Source organism: Colobus angolensis, unplaced genomic scaffold, assembly GCF_000951035.1.
Source record: "Colobus angolensis palliatus isolate OR3802 unplaced genomic scaffold, Cang.pa_1.0 Scaffold207, whole genome shotgun sequence".
NCBI classification, from domain to species: domain Eukaryota; kingdom Metazoa; phylum Chordata; class Mammalia; order Primates; family Cercopithecidae; genus Colobus; species Colobus angolensis.
Genome location: NW_012115233.1, coordinates 204,558 through 217,937, shown reverse-complemented (window position 1 = coordinate 217,937; position 13,380 = coordinate 204,558). Strand labels below are relative to the sequence as shown.

The following is a 13,380-nucleotide window of genomic DNA, read 5'->3' as shown; positions in this document are numbered from 1 at the left end:
TGCCAAAACTCAAAGGATTCAAAACCAGGTTGATGCCTAGTTAAAGACAATGCTCCAACTGCTTGAGATACTAGTTCATTTCAACAGACATTAAGATTGAAGGAGAGTCATATATTGCTTAGACAATTAGAAATTTAAAACAGTTTCAAAGAAAAGAAAAAAAAAAAGTTATGCCATAGGAAGTATGAAGCATCATTTACCAAAATAGAGAAATGTGTTTTATTTTATTGTCCTTATGGAGTTCATTGCCAGTTCTGACACGTTTTAAAGATTTCACATTGTTTTTTTTGAATGCTGAGGTCAGGCCTACCATAAGCTTGTCCTGTTATATTATCAAATGGCTAATTCCCTCCCAGGTATTGGAGAAAAAAGTCAGAAGGGCAGCACCCAAAGAGAATGAGTGCCCAGTGTGACAAGGAGCTGCTAAGATAAAATGAACTTTCCAACTAAAAACAGAAAAGAATCTATAAAATTGATTTTAAAATCTGCAGGACATTTATTTAAAAATAAAGGATAAATTAACTATGAATATATTGAGTGGTTATGAAACTCACATATCTTAGCATAACAGAATAGAGACAGATTTAAACTTCTCTATGATACTCATATAGTTATATTTATGATGGTCTAATAGGTATGGGGTATACAGTGAAGAAGCTGTTTGTGGATTCATTGTATTGTATTGTATTTTTTTTTTTTTTTTTACTGCTTCCTTTTAGTTTGAAGAGTCTGCCCAAATATACTACTTATAAATCATACCAAAAGTACATCAGTTAAAACCACAGTTCCATTTCTTAGGGAAAAGAAAAATCAAGAATCAAGTTTTAGAATCCAACGATCACATTTTCCTTAATTACAAACGAAGACATCATGTATTGTTTTTCTGTATCCACAAGAGATGAGAGAAATGTGATTTTTATCGCATGTTAAGTTTTCACTGAATCACAATATTATTAAGCTTTAAATCAGAGGATTGTTTCCTTCGGCTAAGTCTAACAATACTAGAAAGTAAAAGGGGGGGGAACCCCACCTCATCTGGGGCTGTAATATTTGCTGAAAAAAAAAATCTACTTCAAAACATTAATCAAATTTTTCGCCTACTGGGCAACCATATGGTACAGCAGCATGTGAATCTCACAAACTTGCTGATCTCCTGTAACTGGGTGCAATTAATTACGCTGGCTGCATCCATCTCTTGGATTTTCGCCTTGTGAAAAAAGTATTTATTGCAACAGCTTTTACAAAACAAGGGAATGAAAATCACAATTGATTAATGAGCTGAATGGAAATATTTCCGTTAGCAGATTTTTTTAAATGAATAAGGATTAACACCACGGATGGGAATGAACACACGTGGAGCTCGCCTTGTACTTTTTGGACCCCCGAAAAGGTGGCAGAAGAGTGGGCAGAGACGGTGCTGTGAGTTCTAACATGCATAATTCACTAGTAGGCTTTAGGTCGTGAGTAATAAAGCCTTAAAACTGGTGAAGTAATAAAGAGGTTGGCTTTACAAGATACTATCCTGGGAGACAGAAAGCTTGTTCTTTGATTTGAAAACACAGATATTAAATACTCAGTGGGTGAGGAACATTACAGGCCTGACAAAGAAGAGAAAGGGAAGGTCTCTTGAAGTAAGCAATCTACTTTGTCCTTAGCTATTTAGGCGCAAAGGTTGCTGCACATATGGGCCGATTACTGTTTTAAGACCCCTCCATAAAACCAAGCATCCGAGAGTCCGTCACAATGGTACCACTGTCCTTATCTGCCGGCTAAAGGCACACACAATGCATAACTGCAAAATCTTCCCCCAATAATATTCAGCCATCATACACTTGAATTTCATTAAGAGTCAGACCCCGTTCTGGTGCTGAGCTGTCCCACGTGGCTTCACAGAGCTTGTTTCTTGATATGCGTGAGGGTCGTAATCCCTCCCTTCTAATTTAATCTTTTTTTTTTTTTATTTTTCAGAGACAGGGTCTCACTGTGTTACTCTGCTGGAGTACAGTGGTGCAATCACAGCTCAGCGTAACGTTGAACTCCTGGGCTCAAGTGATCCTCCTGCCTCAGCCTCCCAAGTAGTCCCCCAAAGGACTACAGGTGGGTGCCACCCAGCCCGGTTAATTTTGTTTTTTCTTTTTTCAGTAGAGACAGGTTCTCACTGTGTTGCCCAGGCTAGTCTCGAACTCCTGGCCTCAAGTGATCCTCCCACCTCAGCCTTCAAAATCTCTGGGATTACAGGTGTGAGCCACCTTGGCTGGCCTCAATCCTTTCCCTTCTGAGGGAGTGGCAGATCCAAGGCTGACAGTCTATAAACAAAGCAGAAGCAGCTGCGCTTTGCCCCTTTTCAGAATTGCCCGCTAGGTTTAAGACCACCCAAGCTAGCGAAGCATTAATGACATCATCATTACATGCATGCCTATTGCAGAAAGATTAGTTCCATTTTCTCTAAATAGACAGCAGAGGAGACTGCTTCCAATATTTTGCTAGTTGTTAAATATGTATTTTGAGAAAACGAAACAAATACTAAACGTAATGGAAGAAATACGTAAGTTTGAAAGATCAAACATCGTATCAATCTTGCAACAGAAAAAGGAAAAAGCTGTTAGGACCAAGCTTTGTAAGCCAACTCTTGTGCCACCCTTTTTCTTTACTGCTTCTATTGTATTTAAACTTCTACCAGGAAACTCTGCAAAGGACTTGGTTAAAGAGAATTTACTATTATTTTATTAATGCCTGCATAGTGTGTGTGGCTAGTATGATTTCTCTGCTCGAGTTTGTTGGTTGATTTTTGTAGAAATGTCCACAGGAGATAAAATCTGCAAACACCTCAAAGATGAGAGTGTCCAAGAAAAGAGTAACGACACTTTATAAACCAAGAAGTAAGTGACATTTGAAATGATGGTATTTCATCTCAAACAACACATTTCCTCTGAGGTCCATGTTTATGTTAACATGTAAGTTTGGAAATGTTGATGTAATAGATAAAGAAAACTTTTGCCACTTCACAGCAGCAGGCATGCCTAGGTGGGCAAGAGGTTCAGAAAGCCAACACTTAAGGTGTTGAAGGGGTAATTTTTAAACATCTTATGAAAATCATTCCATTTGAGAATCGGAGCCACCTTACGATCAAGGAAGCCACTGTTTTGAAGAAACCACTATCCTGCAAAAGGGAGATGGAGGTTACCAACAAAAAGTACTTGGCTCCGGAAGAAAAAGAAAATCAGATGGGAACTAGGTTGTCCAACCCCTTAAACCAGTGACCCTACAAAGTACACCACCACCCACCACCACCTCTCAGATGATCTCTAAAACCCTCCTACACGCAATGGTTGTTGGCTTAAAAGTTTAAAGAGCTAACAAAATGTTTTAACGAGATACAAATCTCAGAGATCATTAATCAATATGTTCAATGTTATTTGTGATAATTCATCATGACATGATATTAATGGGTTACTGTACTCTTCAGAGGTGAGATTAATGCAAATGAGCTGCCACAATTAACTTTACTGCTCCCAACTCACAGGAATGGACAGATGATTATAAATGACAACTATATGTCAATTACAATATCCAATAAAGTGAAGCTTAGAGAACAATCCATCTCCTTTTATTGCTCTTCCTTGACGTAGCTGAATTTAGCTCAACCCACTGTTGTCACTATGTAACCATTGTTTGGGGGAGGGAAAAGGGATTTTTCTTCTTTTTTTTTTCTTTTAATTTTTCGATGTCTTAAGAAGCGCTTCAAAAATGTCCATGGAAATACGTTTTCTAAAGGAGAGCCACAGGAAACCAGGAATAAATGCCACATTTATCCTATGTGAGTTAAAGAAAACTGTATCCATTTTCAAACTGTAGCAGTAAGGCCAGCAAGGAAACAACCTACCCAGCTGTGTATAATATATTTACTCAATTAAAAAAGGAAGACATTAGCACAGCATCCTGAAAAGCCTTGAGTTTCACTAAACAAAAGTTATTTGAAAATGACTCCATCGAAGTAAATAGGTCAGAGAGTGGAAAGCAGGTATGAGGCCGAGGATGGGATGAAAGGTTTGATGTCAATCTGCACACCTGCACTTGGGAGTGTGGAGGAGGGAGCAGGTCAGTAAATACTACAGTGCTGGCCCTGACTACAGAGAATTTCTGTGCCTGCATCGTTCCTCCTTGCGTGGATGGAGTGATTTTTCAGAGGGGTCTCTCTGGTGAAAATGGGCACGTCGTAATGTTTCCTCCTCAACCCAGATTCTCCTGCCGGGCTGGTGAACCCCGAAGCTGTGAGAATTAGCTGGTATCTCAGAGCTACCCCTTCCTGCCCGACCTGGGAGGCTATGTCCACACCGCTGCCTTCCCCAGCAGACAGTGGCTCATCACTGACTGCCATCAGTCAGCCAGGCCCTTGTCTCAGACAGGACCAACTGTACAATTGGTTGTACAATGAAATGTACAATTCATACTCCAGAGCTTCCTGTGGGATCAAGCTGAAGCTGATCTTCAGCTAAGCCACACCCTTCCTGGACATTTTCCCTGTAATTTTTTTTTTTTTTTTTTTTTTGAGATGGAGCCTTGTTCTTGTCACCCAGGCTGGAGTTCAATGGCATGATCTCAGCTCACTGCAACCTCCGCCTCCCAGGTTCAAGCGATTCTCCTGCCTCAGCCTCCTGAGTAACTGGGACTACAGGTGAACGCCACCACTCCCGGCTATTTTTTTGTATTTTCAGTAGAGACGGGGTCTCACCATATTGGCCAGCCTGGCCTCAATCTCCTGGTCTCGTGATCCGCCCACCTAGGCCTCCCAAAGTGCTGGGATTACAGGCATGAGCCACCGCACCCGGCCACATTTTCCCTGTTTTAAGCCATTGTTCTCAGTTCCTTTCTGAAAGCATCCTGCCCCCATCAAGTCAGTGAAACAAGAAGACTACCTTGACCTCTTCCAGGTAACAGAACCCAAGGCAGGTATCAATGAGATGGAAATAGGAATGCTCTTAATGCAGTGCAATTTACAAAAGAACTGTTCTTTGCTGGCCACTGGTAAGAGACCATCCAACAGGCTCCTTTTTGAAGACACATCCAGAAAAGATCCCGTCCTGATGTCTTTAGAAACATGCAAAAATAAACCTGCAATGTTAGAACCAGAAAAGGATCACAGCAGATTGATGGTAGGAGCTATAGATTTGTGTGTCCAGAATGCTTTCCCAGGGACCTCCTTTGGCCAAACCAGACCTCATTTTTCCATTAGGGAACAGGGTCAGTCAGACTCTGTGGAGAAGCAGAGAATTCATCTCCAGCCTTGACTGCCCAGGCTGCAGAGAACCGCATCATCTGGGGACATGACTGATTCAGGGATAGGTGTCTGCCTCAAACTAGGCCAATTCTGGTTCTCCCTGTGGCTTTTTGGCCAAGGCCAGCGGGGGAAAACAGTTTCTTGTCATGGGGTAACAAGCTAAGATGCAACAGTGCTCGTCTGCCAGCGGCATCCCCACCTGGGGAGAATTTTCTCTTTAAAGAACATAAGTCATAAAAGATCATCAAAACTAAGGAATTAAAATAAAGAGGGACCTCGATGACATATTTAAGCTCTGAATAAAGCTAGATTCTAAACAGGAGTTGGCAAACTATAACTGCTGGGCCAAACATGGCTGTGTTCTTGTACAGCACACAGGCTAAAAATGCTTTACATTTTTAAATGGTTGGGGGTGAGGGGAAAGAATACTATTTCATAACACAAGAAAATGTATATGAAATTCAAATTTCAGTATCCATAAATAAAGTTTCTTGCAGCCATGCCTGATCCTTTACATATCCTTTACGCCTGTTTTTGCACTATGAGGGCAGAGTTGAGTAGCTGCAACAAACACTGCAAGGCCCCAAACTATTAATTACATATCCCATTACAGAAAAGCTTTGCTGATACTTGCACAAAACTTTGCATTTCTGTCAGAAGTAATGACCCTTTCCTCTTCAGCTAGTTTGAATTTGGAGCTTTCTGTGCGTAAGAGGAAATTCCCGATCTACTAAAAGAAAAAGCTATTCTTAGCCCTTCTCAGATATCCCTACGCCTCCAACCACCAGTCTGCTGGGATCCTGATATAGTTTGGATATTTGTCCCCGCCCAAATCTCATGTCGAAACACCTTCCTAGTGGGAGGTATCTGGGTCACCAGGGCAGAGCCCTCATGGCTTGGCACTGTCTTCCTGAGAGTGAGTGAGATCTCTGGAGATCTGGTCATTTTAGCCCTTTTCCCATTTGCCCCAAGAATACTTCCTGGTGTGCAGTGTTTACCCTGAGATAGCTTTGCCATGAAATATCTCGCTTTTATTATTTTTTTTCACATCACTCCAGCATATCCACTTTGGAAACAAAGGATATCATTCTATTTCTAGCCTTCTGTTTTCAGTAGTGGTATTTCCGTTTACAAAATATAATAATTCTCCATCACTGAAAATGTCAGATCCGAGAAAATGTAGCATTCCTAAGTGTGATGTTAACATCATTCTCGAACAATTGTTGGCCAAAGATTCATTTGATGCATCCGATTTTTCCAAAATACACAGTTCTGATGATTCAGATGATTCTGACGTTAGTTCTGTTCAGAAATAATTCCAAGAACTGTTTTTATATTACCACATTGAAAATCAGTCATATTTGCTTCGGCCTCAAAGAGCGTGTTTATGTTAAATCAAAAAGAGTGCTAGCAGTGAGCTGCACTTTTTATTTCCTAAACAGGAAAATGGTTAAAAGTGGGGCACCACTCACAGCCCCACTCTCTCTCAGTTCCCACTGCCACCATGTCACTTGCTGCTCTCCCTTTGCCTTCTGCCAGGATTGTACGTTTCCTGAGGCCTCCCCAGAAGCAGAAGCCGCTATGCTTCCTGTACAACTTACAAAACTGTGAGCCAATTAAACCACTTTTCTTATAAATTACCCAGTCTCAGGCATTTCTTTGTATCAGCGCAAGAACAGCCTAACACAGATCCTGCAGGTAACATATCACTTTCCAGATCAAGTGACTGGTTGTTTCTCTTACCTGTTTCACCGAAGTTGTTGCATTCCTTGTTGAATATCAGAAACTGTTAATATGTTAATCTTAAAACATGTGAAATATATGTACCATCTATCATTTCAACTACAATTCCAAATATTTATATATAATGTCAACCATGCCAATGGACATGCAATTTTAAGCCCAGCAATGGACGATAAAGTAGGTTAACAGTCAGGGAGAAAACTGGTTTTAAAAAACTGTACCTGAAGAACATATTTAATTTAAAGGGAAATCCCACGAGAGCTAAATTGTTCCCCCAGTTGGATAGAGCCTGCCATGATTAGCTGTAACGGCCCGGAACACTCTAGACTCAGCTCACGAAACTGCAGTTGTCTGGTGAGAACAGAGTATGATTTTTGATGACTTTCACAGAGGATCAGAAAGAGGGGAAATGGATTCATTTGATTCATTTGTGGTTTCCTGTTTTCCATGAGGAGATAGTTACAGGATTACATTTCTCCTCCCTTTTCCCTGTGCACTCACACTTGGGTCCCAGGACAGCAGGACCAATCGTCAAGAAAATAGATCCATGCTGCATCCCCTGATACCTTCTCTCAGGCCAGGCAGAAGGGTTAGCAGAAGAGTTATTTTCATTTGTGAAGACTAAGCGGTGTCTCACTTTTATTTTAACAATGTGAAGACAACTGTTGTTCCTTACTATTACCAATCTACTACACTGGATTCTAATAGCTCTATTACATTTTCCATACATTCTCCTAGCAAGGGGCATAAATGGGTGAGACAGCTCTGGATAAATCACTGCTGGCAGCAGAGGCATTTTCTGTAGGGAATGAAGCCTTCCATATAGCATTTAACTAACTCTCTTTTTGGAAACACCCCATCACAAATGAGTCTTTCAAACTGAAGAAATTGAAATTGATTTCTCAGGGTAATAATTAACCTCAGAAAATAACCATGAAAAGTTGCTTATTAATTATTTTTTATAATATACTTTGGGAATATTTCTTTTTTCCATGAAAGATAGAGACAAAAGTAGACACATTTTATGATCATATAAAACGTGATTAGATTCATATTTTATAGGAGAATGGAACTCATTTAATTTGCAAAATACTTAATATCAGAGGGAGGTGTCCCCACACACACACACTCTTTTTCAAGACTCTTAAATAGCACTTTTTAAAACAACACAATCTCTCTGTTCTGTTCTTTATTTCTTCACACATAACTGCCTGGGAGCTTTTAATATATTGTTGCTATTTCAATCCCCCATGGTTTTTCTACTTATTCAAAAAGAAGGTATTTTTCATCTGAATAGCCATTGACAGTGAACTCTGGTGACATCTTCAGTCTTTCTTGACAATGGGAGGAGGAGTCATCACCAAGAAACTTGTTACTATCCCAAGTAATGAGCTAGCATCCCTCAGATAATACAATAGAGATGGACTAGTGTTTTTCAAACAATTTAAAACACACACACTTACGTAAACACAAAAACACACGTATACACGTACACACACAAACACACACACTTTAAAACAAACTCTTTTCCTTTAGTCACCTGAAGAGTCGTACAGCACAACTGCAAACTAATAAAAGTATAAATTAAATCATATAATAGATGTTGTTGCAAACAGTACATGTCTGTCAGATCACCAAGATAGAACTCAGAACATGAAAAGACTGGGAAATGTCCCCAAAAGAAGATGTAATTGATGAGATTATTCAAGATCTTTTATTTTTTCCTCCTTTTGCTAGTTGAAAATTTTTATTCTGCACTTTTCCAGTGGAGGGTGATATTCTGTATTCTTTAAGATACAAACAAAAGACAGTTGTGTAAAATTAAGTTATGAGAAGAACATAGAACTGTTTCTTGAAACATTCCAAATATAAGTTTTTGCTAATTAATTAACAAATTCAAGCTGGTTAAATAAAACCTTCTTCCAACACCTCCTATTTAATTGCAGTTTGGCACCAACAAATATATATCAAAATTATAGTATTTCCCCTGACAGGAAGCTCCTTCCTTCCACACACTATTATGGCTCTCTGCAGAGTAAGCCAGAATTGCTGACAACCTTGAACACTGCTACAACAATATTACTATACTTGGCAGAGAAGTACCCTTGCGGCAAGAGAAAAGCTGTAATTTTGACTGTCACTTCACATTACACTAGATATTATTTCACTGTATACACATACACACACTCACAAACTCTTAATAGACTACAGTTTTCGCACTGCCTGCCTTTCCAATATAAATGGCAATATAATATCAGCAAACCGCCAATGAGATCCTGGCGAGGAACAAATGTTTTGCATTATGGAAACATCATCAGAGGATGCCTTTTAAGGGATATTTCATTCCTTTGTCCCTCACTCACACCGTTCACACCCCATCATCAACTTTATAAGATCATCACCTCGGTTATCAAAAAGAAATTCACTTTTTTTAACCCCATGGTGGGCCAAGTCAGCATTAACAAATTCCATGTTTAAAAATTTCCATGGTGTTAGCAAAGGTGGTGCTATGATTTCTAATATTTTGGACATTCTTCAAATCTGATGCCTGTTATGTAAAATTTCCAGATTTCAAAATGTATCCTTTTTCCTGCATTTATCTCACTTTTCTTCTAACCCGGGGGAGTCTGTTAAACGGCAGTGACCACTAGCCATGTCCCAAGCCAAGCCAAACTGTGCAAACATGAAACGGCCCCACAAATCTTGCAAACCCTACATGCTGTCCCTGCCAGAGAGCAGCGCCTGTCTTTGCAGAGATCTAAGTACAACATATGCTTCCTTCTTACCAAGCTCACACTGAAGCAGATTGGGCCAGGTTCCCCACTGTGCCCTCCCCCACCCCCTGCCCAGCTTTGATTTACAAGATGCTATGTTAATATTCCCTCTATTTGTCCCAGGCAAGGAATTCTGTGATGTCGGTAAGAGCTCCAAATTAAGAACTCCCTGGAATCCAGAGCACAGGTCAGAAGGATGAATACACAGGGAGAAAACTGCAACTTCCCTCAAGGAGAGAATGCTAGAAATGGCAATGGGCAGGAAAGAAAGGATCCTTACATCATTTTATAGAGAGTCGTTCATCCCTTACATAAACCTGGCCAAAAATCTACAGATTGCTTAGGAAACACGGCTATTCAACAAGAAAATTGGAGCTTCTCTCTCTACTTAATCTCTGTCATCCCCCCTTTTTCCCTCTCCTTTCAAACTGCTGCTTCGAACGATTTAAATAAGATTTAAACATGTTTTACTGAATCAAGGAAAAGCAACAGCAAACTCTTTGCCCTCTGTTAAGAGAATGTATCCAAAACTTCACCGGGTCTGCTGACCACATCGAATTTAACAAGGTTCGCAAATGAACTAGAGTAAGTTTCCCACAGTGACACATTAATAATAAGTTCCTTATCCCATCCATCCCAAGCCATGAATATGTAATGTTATAAAATGAGTCCTTTTCACACAACGGAACCTCAGATGTGAATAAATAAAAACTATCCATCACAAGCCTGTGAAAAATTAATGAGAGTTCGGAGATGCAAAGAAAAATGGGGACCAAGGAAAGATGGCCCAGTTCATAAAAGCCGCCCTAAAACTTTCAGACAGTAAATATCCTGGCCCGCATCCCTCACCAAATTTCCAGGTGTGGGTGGAAAGCAACAGATTTTATTTTTAATGGGCTAAAATGTTACAATCGTAAAGCACAATTCACGCCAGCAACTGAGAGATCACGGCTACAAACGCTGGACTTTCTATTTTCTTCATGCGATCCCAACTTCAGCTGCAGAGTCAGAGTTTCTTTATTTAAATATTCATAATTCATAACCAACCTACTTCCAGAAGGATTTGAGGTTGCTCACAGCGGTTACAAGAAAAGGGAGAAGAGTGGGGCTCGCTCAGGGCTCAAGCATCAGGAGACTGGAAAAACCTTGCTTTGTCCATTGTTCCTTGACATCGCTGTGGACACACAGTGCCTGATTAAATTGTATGTGTCACTTGGGTTATAATTAATATCACTGTCAACACCACTTGCTGGGTGCTAACTCTCTGCCCAGCACTACACTAGTGCTGTGCCCTGCATAAACTCTGATTCTCCCCCACTATGACCCCATTTGACAAATAGGGAAACTGAGGCTGGGAGGAGCTAACTAACTAACCCCTAGTCTAAGAGCTGAAGAAAGTCAGAGCCAACGGAAGGAGGTTAGCCAGCTCCAAATCACCTGTGCTTCCCACCTGGGGCCACTTGCTACCACTCATGAGTTAGGGTATATGAAAATGGCTTTCATAACCTCCTTCTTGCCATCACGAAACTGCAGCATGCTAACACTGTCAGTCTATCTGAGAAACCCCTGACAGCCAGAAGGCTTAACTTTGAGATGAATACAAAGCAGAATGAAGCCCAGGAACTTTGGGGGTCTGGACTAAGGCTGATGCTAGGCAGTAGATTAGAGGCAGAGCAGAGCCCAGAAGTCCAGCCTCCCCTCCCAGTGCACTCCTCACCAAGAGGCTACACTTCCTCGTGGGAAGGACTCCAGGTCCCACTTTGGGATCAGACATGCTGCAAAAACAAAGAAATTCACCCAAACTGGTTTGCTCTTTGCTGGATTTTTTCTGAGACTGAAAGTGTTGCCTTAAGGGACAATTACCAAAAGGAAGATTTAAAAATGGACCAATGGGGACAATCTCCTTGGTCTAGCCAAACCTCCTTCCTCCTCCACCCTCCATTCCATGTGGGCAGAACACATGATTCATGGGATTACTGGGAGCCTGCCATGCTGTTTGTTTTGTTTTGTTTTGTTTTGAGACAGAGTTTTGCTCTGTCGCCCAGGCTGGAGTGCAGTCGCGTGATCTCCACTCACTGCAAGCTCCGCCTCCCGGGTTTAGGTCATTCTCCTGCCTCAGCCTCCCGAGTAACTGGGACTACAGGCGCCCGCCACTGCACCCAGCTAATTTTTTGTATTTTTAGTAGAGACAGGGTTTCACCGTGGTCTCCATCTCCTGACCTCCTGATCCGCCCGCCTCGGCCTCCCAAAGTGCTGGGATTACAGGCATCAGCCACCACGTCCAGCCTGTTCTGTTTTTAACTCAGTGCTTTTGTCTGTGCTAATTCTTTCATCCATGATACCGCCCCAACCTCTCCACCTGGCTAAATCACTCATCCTTTGAGATGCAGTAGCCAAAGAGATCCTCAGCACACACCTCCAGAAAGCCAGTTACTGCACGGGAGGTGTACGGACCAGCCAGGTAATGTCAATGTGGAAAGCGGTCCAGGTATAAAATCACAGGGGCTGGTGGGTGTGAGCTAACTCAGCAGGCACAAGCCCCATCCATCCAACTGTGGCTGCCACCCTACAGGGTGAGTCAAGAGCTGCTCCTGGGAAATGTGGGAGCAAAGCTGCCAGACCTTCCAGTTTTCTAAGAGAAACCAAGAATCCAGGTTTTTATGTGAACTTTAAAAAAAGGGGATGTTACAGGGGGTGCAACACAACATGCCTGCAGGCTGAATTCACCACCCCCCTCCATGTTTTAGATCTTATAATCACGTCTTCTCTTTAGGATCCTTAAAGCTTAAAGGCAAGAGCCAAGCCTTAGTAAACTCTGCATGGGCCACAACTGGGAAAAAAACCTGTTATATCATGGGACCTCAGTGCTTGCTGAACTGAACTGACTCACACCATGACTTGGGACTCATGGACCAGAAGCATAGAAAATTAATAAAAACTGAAAATGTGCCAAAGAGAAGGGAAAGGCTCTCTTACCACTGTTGAGAATGTTATGTTTAATCCTTGCAAGCAGTAGAGACTCAGTGTACTTCCATGAAATGCTGCTTGGTCATTGGTGAGGCATGAAGGGAGAAAGAATATTTAAAATCTCTTTGTCTTCTCAAAAGGGAACACCAAGACGGGGCCATGCCTAGAAGCAAGGTCTCTAAGGTGATTCTAGGGCCCTCGCCCAGGAAACGAAAGCAGCATTGAACATGTACAGGAAGGATGTGAAGCCTGAAGCCAATGCAGAAGACCAAGCTAGAAAATAACCCGTCTCTAAGGCATATGGACTTAGAACTCTTATTCTGATGAGCAACACTGAATATTGGATGTGTTCACCAGACTGGAACGAGACACACTCCTGCCGAAATCATGAAGGGCAAACTGACCCAGAAAAGGGCCAGGTCAAGGGAGGTATTACCTCCGCATAGTTTTAGGTGTCCTGCTTAACTCATTCAGGAATTTGGGGCCAGAGGGATATGCAACAGGAATTCTAACCTGAAGAGTTTAGAAACCCGAAGGAGAATCAGGATAAATTCAGAAATTACTACAATATGCATTTTCAAGTGATAAATCCCAATAAAAACACAAAAAGTACTTGAA

General features: G+C 41.4%; 1 protein-coding gene across 2 annotated transcripts in view; it reads right to left on the bottom strand.

Annotated features, from left to right (window-relative positions):
* Positions 1–13,380, bottom strand: part of WWOX (WW domain containing oxidoreductase) — a 1,140,828-nt gene that overhangs the window by 940,450 nt on the left and 186,998 nt on the right. The window contains exon 6 of one of the 2 annotated variants that reach the window (XM_011942140.1): positions 8,695–8,808. The exons of the other annotated variant lie outside the window; for it this stretch is intronic. Coding sequence (XP_011797530.1) covers positions 8,755–8,808 — 54 coding nt within the window. The 3' untranslated portion in view covers positions 8,695–8,754. Of the gene's footprint in view, positions 1–8,694; positions 8,809–13,380 lie in introns of those variants that run through there. 2 annotated transcript variants of the gene reach the window in all.